This window comes from Erpetoichthys calabaricus, chromosome 2, assembly GCF_900747795.2.
Source record: "Erpetoichthys calabaricus chromosome 2, fErpCal1.3, whole genome shotgun sequence".
NCBI lineage: Eukaryota > Metazoa > Chordata > Cladistia > Polypteriformes > Polypteridae > Erpetoichthys > Erpetoichthys calabaricus.
In genome coordinates, this window is record NC_041395.2 from 42,942,453 (window position 1) to 42,955,605 (window position 13,153).

The 13,153-nt window shown below is 39.5% G+C and overlaps 1 protein-coding gene across 1 annotated transcript in view; it reads left to right on the forward strand.

Annotated features, from left to right (window-relative positions):
- LOC114645139 (E3 ubiquitin-protein ligase TRIM39-like) overlaps positions 1-13,153 on the forward strand; it is a 220,174-nt gene that overhangs the window by 62,491 nt on the left and 144,530 nt on the right. Inside the window, exon 14 of the mRNA XM_051922355.1 lies at positions 5,085-5,126. Coding sequence (XP_051778315.1) covers positions 5,085-5,126 — 42 coding nt within the window. The remainder of the gene's footprint in view (positions 1-5,084; positions 5,127-13,153) is intronic.

Here is a 13,153-nt window from a genome sequence, read left to right on the forward strand (position 1 = left end):
TACAACGATCGGATTGTAAGGCTACAGCCGAACTGCTGCAATGTCACAGAGAGAAAGAGAGCTCGTGTGCTGCTGAGAGAGGGAGGAGGGAGGGCGGAGGCTCACGTACTGCAGAGAGAGAGAGGCCGCGTGTGCAGCTGAAGAAGGAGCCTGGGTTTTTGTGTCAGTGTTATTCAATGTTTTTACATTAGTTTACTATTACACTGTGCATTCTATGGTGTAATTAACTATATTTGTGCTTAAGAAATCTTTAAAAAAATATATTTACATACAGTTCGTACGGTCTGGAACAGATTAATTGTATTTACATGTAATCCTATGGGGGAAATTGCTTCGGTTCACGACCAAATTGGTTTACGACCGGAGGTTTGGAACGAATTATGGTCGTGAACCGAGGTTCCACTGTACTGTGATATTCGTGGTCTGCTGGACAAGTTAAAGATCGACGTAAGTAAATGGCAGACATCATGATTTTTCTCCAATAGACAGTGGGTGAAATTAAATAATATAAATCAAACATTAGATTACTGCACCTAACCATAAGTTGGTTACTGGGTAAGTTATGTTAATGAACACTTCTATACACCATCTCTGGAGACCTGGAGCCTCATGCATAACGCCGTGTGTAGAATTCGCACTATAACATGATGTAAGCACAAAAGCTGAAATGTGCTCATGCACAAAAAAATCCAGATGCAGGAATTTGTGCGTTCGCCAACTTCCGCGTTCTTCCGCTCCATAAATCCCGCTCAGCGTGGAAATAAACGCACGTGCACGCGCTTGCTGTCCCACCCCAACTCCTCCCAGAATTATGCCTCTTCGAATATGCAAATCATTATAAATAGCCCTTAAGCCCAGTGTTCTGTGAAAAAGCAATGCAAACGTATGAGGAAAAATAGAAGAATTTCAGCAAATACCAAATGGAGGCAAAGAAAAACATACTTTTTGTTGGTTTAAACAGTTATATAAACAACAAAAGGAGGTTGATCGAGTGACATAGCGTGTCGGAGAAACTCGAAAGCTCAAGTTCACAAAGTCGCACAGTGCCCGAAATTAAAAAGTTGTCACATATCAAAGTCTGCGTGAAAAGGCGACTCGTAGCCCACCGTCTGAGTGTCATATGAAAGCTTATTAGGGTACAGTGAAAAAAAAGGCACACAGTGTGAAAAAAGCACGAAATGTCAACTTTAATCTCGAAATTTCCACTTTAATCACATAGTTTGTTTTGTCACTAAAGTAGAACATCATAAACTTCATCTTAAAATCGTTTAATTTACTAGTTTCTCAAATCCCATCGTAACTAAAGTACCATGTTAAATGCTTTGTTGTGTATTTGATCTTATATGTGCTCTATATGCCTGAATCACTACGTGCTCTTCCTCTGACAGGACACAGAATCCATTACATTCGTAATTAAAATACGTATACGTGATATCATTTTCAGTTAAAGCATGTTATTAAACATGGGAACACGGTGGCGCAGCGATTGTTCATGTCTTACAGCAAGATGCTTGCTGCACCATGCGCGACCTTCAGTGAAATGCTTTATTACAGAAGTACTGTATTTTTCAAACATACTAACCCCCAATTCCTGTCCTTACTTTTCTTTCTCCAAATACCCAATCGCCACACAATCAGCTCTGTAATAGACGTTAAGCCATCTGTAAGCTTAGAACGACGATTCATCAAAACTTTTAAGGAACATCGAAATATCTTTGTAATGTTTAATTATTCTATCCATCTATCCATTTATACAGCATGAAAACAGCGCGAGGCAGGAACAATCCGTGAATGAAGCTCAAGCTCACTAGCACTGCGGCACCGTGTAGTTAAAGTTAAAGTTTTATCTGTATAATATAATCAACATATTTTGCTGCATTTCATCTTAAAAATGATATTGTCATCATATGTAAATACGCGTTTTATAAAGTGTCTCAGGATGTGCAATATTATAACTGTTTCATAAGTACAATTACCTCACGGTAACTTGCAAGTACAAACAGTTCTACAAGGAGCACTTGATGGACTGATTGAGTGCGTGTCTAATTCTTGGGATGAAACTGTTTGTTAACCACGAGGTCCAAAAAGGAAAGGCTGTGAAGCGTTGGTCGGATGAGAGCAGTTCAAATAGCGAATGGCTGAGGCAGCGAGTGCTTGATGCTGTATACTGATAATTCTCTTTCCAATCACTGTAGATCTGTGATTCACACTCAGATATAGTGATATAAATACTCAGAGTGGTGCAGTGCGAGTAATATGGAAAAAGATGATCCGCTGTGGCAACCCCTAACGGGATCAGCTGACAGAAGAAAAAGAAGGTGCAGTGAGAGTAACAACGCTAAAGCAGTTATGGTATTTAGAATAGTTTGACCATTCTGTGGGCCATTATATTGTTATAGATTAATTACAATCAGATGCATTAAATTTATGAACGATATGCAGTTAATTTCAGTGTATTTGATAAAGCCGCCGTCGTGGATGTGGATCTAAGAAAGGGTAACCACACAGGAACAGTAGCACTGCTTTGACGCTAGGTGCCGCCAGTCTGCAAAACCGAGCGGAGAAATTGCGTACGCCAGAGTATGAGGAACCGTGGAAAAGTGCGTGGCTTTACGCCAAGTGTAGGTTTTATACATCGTGATTTGAACGTGGAAACGTTCTTACGCAACATTTCTCTGTGTACGCACCGTTTATACATGAGGCCCCTGATGATTTTTTGACATGCAACCTGGTACATATTCCACTGATCAAGTATGTACAGTGTTCATAAATGTTAAGTCATATGACATAAACATAGAGACTGCTTTTTTTCCATAGATTTATTTGTGAAGGAATTTTGGAAAATATTTGATCTGCTTAAAAGTATTGGTTAACCATGCATATTCTGGAATATAAATGATGCTCAACTCGATAAATGAATATATAGTAATCTTTCAAATGTTGCCTACTTTAATTTCAATGTTCAAAAACTTATCACCTGAGTTTAAAGATGAAATAGAAAGTCGAGAAGTGGAAGATGCTCTCAATGACGTTAAAGAGCTGTTACCAAAAAAATTGCAGCAGAATCGCAAAAGAAAAACTCAAACACAAATGGGAGCAGGAGTCTTTTATAATTTTTTTGAAAGTAAAACAACATCTGAACTCACAGAATTGGGTAAAACCATGGCTAGCTTAAAAGAAAGACAATAACAAATCAAGGATAAATTGTGTTCTTGTGAGTGGCCAGGACATATTGTATCAAGTTACCTGAACCTTCAGAGAAAGCTAAGTGCCCTCTTTATGTAAGGGTTTGTGGGGTGGGACAAATACTTTGTAAAGATTTATTGCTCATACCAACAATAATTAATGGTCAAAATGTCTCTGTCTTAATATAGACTGGTGCTGCAGAAAACTTTATTAGCACTTCCTTACTAGAAAAACTGTGCATTCCTCATGTAACACTGAAATACAAACTAAGGATTCTTTCAAAATGTGAAAATGTTACTGGTACAGGTCTTTTAGAATTCACAACTCACTCTATTAGGCTGTTACATCAAGAATCTGTTACTTTTTTATCATTGATTCACCCATATATCAGCTAATCCTTGCTATATTACAGTTGCAAAAGCACAATCCAGTTATTAATTGGAAAATTATGGGTATTGCGCACTGGAATTCATTTAGCAAAAATCATTGTTTAGTAAAAATTGCACTACTGTATAATATTCAATACCAGGGAATTGTGACATCAATCAGAGCATCTTCAGTAAAAATTAGTATTATAATTACTTCCATGGTGGAAATATGACTACTGTTTTGAGTTATTGCCAGACGCACCTCTACCTAAAGGAAAAGATACATGCTCTATGTAAACCTGAAAATTGCCATGGAACAATATATCCAGGAAAATCTGGAATGGTTTTATAAAACCTCATAGCGGGTTAGGTGTGGGATTTTTCTTTATAGATAAAAAAGATGATGGATTACAAGCATGTACAGATCACTGAGAATTAAACCTAATCAGATTTAAAATATCTTCTGCTTATCTCCTGATCTACTGTGTTTACAATATGATATTTATAATTGAGTTTTAATTAGTGAAGGAGATGAATGGAAGACAACCTTCAACAACTCAGATAGACATTATAAACACTGGATAATGTCCCATGGATTAGCAAATGCACCCACTGTTTTTCACTCTTTTGTAAATTATATTTAAAGGTATTTGTTTTCTTGTATATTTTGATGATATCCTCATTTTTTGAAAGACCTCACACCTATATTTGACATTTTAAGAAATTCTTTCAATATTTGTGGGATAACAATTTATTTGTAAAGCTTGAAAAATGTAAATTCCACAGGGACAAGACTTTGTTTTGTGGGGTATGAAATAACTAGAACAAGTATGTCTATGGATCAATCGAAAAATGTGGCCATATAGAATTGGATTCTTCCAGAGAGCATGCAACAAGTGCAGAGGTTCATCCATTTTGCAAACTATTAGCAACACTTTATTAAGAAATTAATTTCAGAAGCTTCTCCTATGACTTCCTCTGCCAGAAAAAGTAACCTGAAGTTTTTCTGGACTTCTGACACATAAAAAGCATTTGGTTTGTATAGGAAGCATGTTGGGCCTATATCCTATGGTTTGGTGTTGCTAGGAGATTTCAACATTATTCCTTATGTAATGTTTTTCAGCTATAATCCATTTGAAAAAGTACATATTATGTTAGTTTATGGATTTGGTGCTGAGGAGGTGGAAGTTCATTCTGTATTAGATTCTCATTGCTGTAAATAACTAAGTAAAACTGACACATCTTGAAAAATCAACTTAAAATATTCTAGTATTTTTCTAAATGGATTTTTGTTGAAGTCATTTGCATCACATTCCTACTACTACTGGCTTTTCTCTCACAGCTTATTCATCTCTCAAAATAGAAGTAACAGCATCATTTGCACAATATATGAAAGTTATAACTGTGAAATCTGAAGTTGAACACTGCATGGAATGCAGTCAATAAGTAAAGTCTTTTTACGAGACATTCATCACAATAATTAAGGTATGCTGGTGCCAATATATAATTGCTGATTACTTTTTCTTACAGTTGGCATGTTCAATCTGATGCTCCGTTTCTGTTATATAGTAGGTAAGTCATAAGCAAATTTCAAAACACTCTGCTTTTTGTTTCTTTATTTGCTGTTCATTATATTTACTTCAAATATAAAAATGTATGTTTGTGTGTACCTAATGTCAAGACTATTAAAGTGCAAGAGATCAGTTATGTGAAAAATGTGATAGTTATATTTTATGTTTAATTTCCTCTTTAAGAAAATATTCTGACAATGCAACATTAGGTTGTTCTTAGATGTGTGATGGATACTCTTGACTTTAAGTATGCATAAGGCTGTAAATCTGCCCTTTTTACAAAGTATCATTATCAGTGCAGCATCTGTTGTTCTCCAAGACCTGATGTTTGGGAGAATATACAGAATCTGATCATAACTGAGCTGCTGTATTCTCCAAATGCAAGCTAAATAATCCGTAATTACAAATTCAGTTAACTTTGGTACTTGTAAACCTCCAAATTATAAGCTCAGAATTCGCTACACCTAAACAAATATAATACATTTAAATTTTTTTTTTAAATCCCAAACAACATATAAATATATATCAATTGTATAAGAACATATAAATAATATTTTTAAAACCTCCAATATATAAATAAATGAAATAGCATTGCAATGGTATAGTAAGCAACAGCCAGCACATAAATGCAGAGAGGACATTAAAACCTAAGTTGTAATTTTTTTTTTCTGTGCAAAACATAAAAACATCTTGCATCACCCCAGTCCCAAAGGTATCACATCCTGGTGAGCTGAATGACTTCAGGTCTGTCCCCCTGACGTCACATGTGATGAAGACCATGGAGCGGCTGCTGCTTCAGCACCTGAGGCCACAGGTCCGCCACGCCCTCGACCCTCTGCAGTTTGCATACCAGGAGAAGGTGGGAGCGGAGGATGCCATCATCTACATGCTACACCGATCCCTCTCCCACTTGGACAGAGGCAGTGGTGCAGTAAGAATTATGTTTCTGGACTTCTCTAGCGCCTTCCACACCATCCAACCTCTGCTCCTTAGGGACAAGCTGACAGAGATGGAAGTAGATTCATACCTGGTGGCATGGATCGTGGACTATCTTACATACAGACCTCAGTATGTGTGTCTCAGGAACTGCAGGTCTGACATTGTGGTCAGCAGCACAGGAGTGCCGCAGTGGACTGTGCTTTCTCCCATCCTGTTCAGCCTATATACATCAGACTTCCAATACAACTTCGTTGACGACACTGCTATCGTGGGCTGCATTAGGAGTGGGCAGGAGGAGGAGTACAGGAACCTAATCAAGGACTTTGTTAAATGGTGCGACTCAAACCACCTACAACTGAACACCAGCAAAACCAAAGAGCTGGTGGTGGATTTTAGGAGGCCCAGGCCCCTCACGGACCCCGTGATTATCAGAGGTGACTGTGTGCAGAGGGTACAGACCTATAAATACCTTGGGAGTACAGCTGGATGATAAACTGGACTGGACTGCCAATACTGATGCTCTGTGCAAGAGAGGACAGAGCTGAGTATACTTCCTTAGAAGGCTGGCGTCCTTCAACATCTGCAATAAGATGCTGCAGATGTTCTATCAGACGGTTGTGGTGAGCGCCCTCTTCTACGCAGTGGTGTGCTGGGGAGGCAGCATAAAGAAGAGGGATTCCTCACACCTGGACAAACTGGCGAGGAAGGCAGGCTGTATTGTAGGCATGGAGATGGACAGTTTGACATCCGTGGCGGAGCGACGGGCACTGAGCAGGGTCCTGTCAATCATGGAGAATCCACTGCATCCATTGAACAGTATCATCTCCAGACAGAGGAGCAGCTTCAGCGACACACTGAATGTCCTGCTCCACTGACAGACTGAGGAGATCGTTCCTCCCTCACACTATGCGACTCTTCAGTTCCACCCGGGGGCGTAAACGTTAACATTATACAATGTTATTGACTGTTATACCTGTCTCGTACTCTCCACCTTGCATTTTTTAACTTGCACTGCATTTTTATCACTCTCTAATTAATATTGTTTTTATCTGTATGCTGCTGCTGGAGTATGTGAATTTCCCCTTGGGGATTAATAAAGTATGACCCTGGAAATAGAAGTGTCAGTGTGCCATATTTACATTATGTGGAATTAAACCCTGATCGCGGCTCTGTGCAAAAAGAAGCCTCATTAACTAACATTGCACTATTTAACTCGAGGTCTCTTAATGGCAAAGCATTGGTGCTGTCAGAACTCATCACTGACACCAAACTTGATATTCTGTGTTTAACGGAGACTTGGCAAAAACCAAATGAATTTGCGTGTCTCACAGAGGCGACTCCAATTGGTTTCACTTTCCACTCAGAGCCTCGCAGCTCAAGACAAGGCGGCGGGCTTGCAGTAATTGTCAGAGATGACTTAAACATTAAACGAATCCCGATTGACTGTCCATTGTCTTTTGAGTGCCTGGCTCTTAAACTAATAACGAAATCAGGTCCTGTCTCACTCATTGTTCTTTATCGTCCCCCAAAATACAATGCATCCTTCTTATCCGATCTGATTGAACTTTTGACCCACCTAAGCTCTTACTCTCAGAGAATTATCCTTCTTGGTGATTTCAACATCCATATTGACATCCCCACATCTAAACTGAGGAATGAATTCCTATCCTTACTGGACTGTTTTGACTTGACACAACATGTTGATTTTCCAACCCACTCTGGCAGTCATATATTGGATCTGATCTGCACTTCTGGACTATCTGTTGCCAACATTTACAGCACTGATTTGGGACTCTCTGACCATAAAGCAGTATTTTTCACTGTCTCATTACCTTTCCCTCCTCTTACCTGTAAACGACAAATTTCTTACAGAAACCTTAAAAATATCTGTCCCTGTATCCTTTCTGGATCCATTTCTGATCTTTTACTGTCTTCACGTATTCCATCAACACTAGATAGCCTTGTTGACCACTATAACTCAGCCCTTCATTCAGCATTAGATAAAACAGCTCCTTTAAAATATAAGGAGGTTTCCTATAAACGTTCAGCTCCTTGGTATAGCTCAGAATTGCGATCTATGAAAGCAGCTGGCCGACGCCTTGAGAGAATGTCACGTAAGACTGGCCTCACCGTGCACATCCAGGCTTTCTCTGACCACCAAAGAGCTTACAGAGAAGCACTAACTTCTGCCAAGAACCCCCATTATGGCAGAATAATAGAAAGTGGCCACGATAACCCAAGGGTTCTGTTCTCTGTAGTTAATAAACTACTCGAACCCACATCTGGCCCAACTACCTCTTCTACTGAAGTCTGTGAGGAATTCCTCCACTTTTTCCGTAACAAAATTAATGATCTAAATAATTCAACTAACATAAATACATCATCTGTTTATATCTCCCTGTTTTCCCACTCCATCCAGCTCCTTCTCTAAGTTCTCACCAGTCACATCTGTGTTTGTTAATAACCTGCTTTGTAAGATGAGGCCGACTACTTGTGTACTGGACCCCATCCCCACCACACTACTTAAATCCTGCCTTCATGCCATAATCCCGACTGTTACAACAATAATAAACTCATCCCTTGACACTGGCTCTGTGCCGCTCACTTTTAAAATTGCTTCTGTAACCCCAATGTTAAAAAAGTCTGGTCTTGATGCTGACAATCTTAACAATTTCCGGCCTATTTCCCACTTACCTTTCCTGTCAAAAGTTCTTGAGCGTGTTGTAGCTTCCCAACTCACCAATTACCTAACCTCTAATAATTTGATGGAACCCTTTCAGTCTGGTTTCAGGGCACGGCACAGCTGTGAAACTGCTCTGCTACGGATAACCAATGATTTGCTTATGGCAGCAGACTCTGGACAAACCAGCATATTAATTCTGTTAGACCTCAGTGCAGCATTTGACACTGTTAGACATGACATCCTACTGTCCAGAATGGAGAACATGCTGGTTATCTCTGGCACTGCCCTCCAGTGGTTCAAGTCCTATCTGACTGATAGGCAAGAGTTTGTTAGTCTTGGCAAGAGCAGATCCAGCTCAGCGCCAGTCACACAAGGAGTCCCTCAGGGCTCTGTCCTCGGTCCTCTGCTTTTCTGTATTTACATGCTTCCCCTTGGCCATATTATCCGTAGCTATGGACTGGGTTATCATTTTTATGCAGATGATACTCAACTCTATTTCAATGTTAAAAGTGGAACTTCATCAGAGCTTTCTCAGCTCACAACTTGCCTTAGTGAAATTAAAACCTGGATGGAGCAGAACTCTTTAAAGTTAAATTGCAATAAAACTGAACTCCTGCAAATTGGGACTAAAATGCAACTTAATAAAATGAGCTCCTTCCCAGTCTATCTTGGCAGTGATCTCATCAGACCTGCCTCTACTGTAAAAAATCTTGGTGTCATTTTTGATTCCTCCCTCTCTTATTCCGCCCACAAAAATCACATTAAGAAACTTTCTTACTTTCACCTCCGTAACATATCCCGTGTTCGCTCCTTCCTCTCCTTTTCTAACGCTGAGAAACTTGTCCATGCTTTTATCACATCCCGCATCGATTATTGTAATTCCCTACTAGCAGGTGCCCCTTCTAATCTTCTATCACAGCTCCAACTTATTCAAAACTCAGCTGCAAGAGTCCTTACTCGAACCAGCAGCAGCGAGCACATCACACCCATCCTGCTCCGTCTCCACTGGCTCCCTGTGTCTTACAGAATCAAATATAAAATCCTACTAATAACTTACAAAGCTTTAATTAACCTCGCACCAAACTACATCAGTGACCTTCTCCATCACTATGTGCCTGCCCGCCCACTAAGGTCCTCTGATTCTGGCAATCTTGTTGTGCCCCTCACTAATCTACACTCCATGGGTGACAGGGCCTTCAGCTGTATAGCGCCCAGACTCTGGAATGACCTACCAAAATTAATCAGGTCAGCTGACTCCATGAATTCTTTTAAAAAACAACTCAAAACTCATCTGTTCAGGAAGGCTTTTAGCTCTACTTGACTTTATTACCCTTCTCTCAGTTTACTTCTCTGTCAAGATGCCAATGTAACCTGTGTGTGTGTGCGCTAGACCATCAATTATGTTGTCTGTTTCTTTTTTTTTCAGAATTCACTGTCTTAATCTTCTTTATTTATTTATCTGGTTTGTACAATGCTATATACTGTATACGCTGCCGTTCTTTATTATATTCTGTAAGTGCCTTGAGCATGGGAAAGGCGCTATATAAATACAATGTATTATTATTATTATTAAATACCATTTATTAGCATTTTAAATGTAGTGACTGAGCAGTTCTCAAGATTTTATTAATTGCATCATATATGTTGTTTAAAATACAGTTAAATTAATGTATAATGTTGTATGTAGACAGGTTTCATGGCACTCTACTAACCCCATGATCTTTGAGCTTCTGAATTGATTACTCGTATTCTTCAGTGCACATTGCAAAACAAGATATCTCAAATCAACTGTCAATTTTTAAATTAACAATAAAAATCTTGATATGAGAAACTGGCATCCAAATAAAACATTTTTATCTTTTTCATGTATTAAAATTGTAAACATGAATTTATCAATTAATTTTCCTGTGTAATGGAAGAAAAATTATTAATAAAGTTTATATACCCATCTAATTTTTCTACAGTAGGCAATGCTATTTTAGTTTCATGGGATGTGGCAAAGGACGACTGTATCTGTAATGAGTTCAGGACTTGTAGTGTTCATTCTGGAGTGTCGGTCAGGACACTGGTAAATAATGCAGAGAGTTCCACACAGCAACTCAGAATGAAATTGAAACTGATTTATTTAAGAAAAATAGAAACAAGAAAAAACAAACACACATGAATCTTACGTATCCCATAATCCTATATTACATAGTTTTTGCTGCTTTTTATTCATATAGAAAATGCAGTTTGTGTCAAAAAGTGTTTTTGGTTACCTTCTTCAATGCACATTCTGCTTCTCCTGGTGGTGGTCCTATAACTCAGACTAGACTGCCGTCCAGCTGCTCCTGCAAATTTTCCACACTGTAGTTGATGACAGGATAAAACGTGTCATTTTGTTTGACTTCTCATTGCATCCATAATGGCTAACATGATACAACACCCTTCTACTACTGGATAACAGAGAATTAGATAAATAAATTGGGACTTTTTCCAAGCTCTTAGATGCCACATCTCTGCCACCTTTACATATATAAATCTGCTTCAGTAATACATTGGTCAGTCTCACTATTGTATCAAAAATCATTCACTAATAACACCCAGAGGATATCATCTGGTCACGGACCATACCTTCTGATTTCTAGGTCTTCCAGACTTTGTTTCACTGAGTACATGTCACTTACACCAAGAGAGGTGAATTCACAGCCATTGCAGATACGCCCACTTTAAGCAGATTCAGGTTACTCTCAAGTATGCAAAAACACCTGTTCCTCCAGACGTACAAAGCCTGAAAGGCACACAGAAACATGGTTCTGAAATCCCCTATTTATTTATAGCACCTACAGAAAGACAGCATGATGTACATGGTCCGCTTAATATTGCTAAGTTTGAAATGCCTCTTGTGGACTCTAAAGATATCCTTTCTTATTCTTCTTCTTCTTCTTCTTTCAGCTGCTCCCGTTAGGGGTTACCACAGCGGATCATCTTTTTCCATATCTTTCTGTCCTCTGCATCTTGTTCTGTTACACCAGGGGTAGGCAACGTCGGTCCTGGAGTGCCACAGTATGTGCAGGTTTTTGTTCCAACCCAGTTCCTTAACGAGAACTCAATTTTTGCTGATGAAGCACATATTGCTTAAGTGACATTTTAATGCTTCATTTTAGTGGTCTCGCTTGTTAAGGTTCTCCAACCTTAATTGCTTATTTCAATCTTAAACTGCTGCATTCAATGTTTTAATTGCTCCTTATTAGCAATAAGATGTAAAAGACAAAGCAGCCAGCAGTTCTCCAGCTAGCTTTTTTCCAATTACATCTGTGTGTGTTCATCATGCACGGTTTGATTTCATAAAACACTTAATAGAAAAATGTGACAGACTGAAAATGATCTGTTTTAGGCTTCAAATCATTTGGATGATATCCTTGGAAAGGAAAAAAATCTACGATATAAGAGCCTTACATTGCACAGACTAACAAGCCATAAAATTAAATAAGGTCTGAGATTGGCAATGATTGGTTTCTAATTAAGCAATTGGGTTGAATGAAAACCTGTAGCCACTGCGGCTCACCAGGACCGACATTGCCTACCCCTGTTTTACATCTTATTGCTAATAAGGAGCAATTAAAACACTGAATGCAGCAGTTTAAGATTGAAATAAGCAATTAAGGTTGGAGAACCTTATCAAGCGAGACCACTAAAATGAAGCATTAAAATGTCACTTAAGCAATATGTGCTTCATCAGCAATAATTGAGTTCTCGTTAAGGAACTGGGTTGGAACAAAAACCTGCACATACTGTGGCACTCCAGGACCGACGTTGCCTACCCCTGTGTTACACCCACCACTTGCATGTCCTCTCTCACCACATCCATAAACCTTCTCTTACGCCTTCCTCTTTTCCTCTTACCTGGCAGCTCTATCCTTAACATCCTTCTCCCCATATACTCACCATCTCTCCTCTGCACATGTCCAAACCAACGCAATCTCGCCTCATTGACTTTGTCTCCAAACTCATAACCCTATTTGAACTAAAGCGGTTTCTTTGTGTGGGCACCTTCGTTCATTAAGTCTAGTTTACAGGTGGTGTTGTTTGGGCGCTTACAGGATGTGTTGTTTGGGCGCCACCCACTGACTCTGGGAATCCGTCGCGCTCTGGGAAGCCGCTGCGTTTCACCCTACAGGTTGTGTTGTTTGGGCGCCATCTACTGACTCTGGGAAGCCGCCGCGTTTTGGGAAGCTGCTGTATTTGACTCTGGGGCGAAGTGGAGCACAGCAAATTCCGCTGCATTTGACTCTGGGGCGTGCGCCACGGCGCAATATGCGCCTCGGTGGGAAGCCGCCGCGTGATGAAATATCATGGAGGGTATATGCGGTGGTGTGATAGGTCGCGTCTGGGCGGCTGTACAACCTGGTGTGCATGCTTTACCA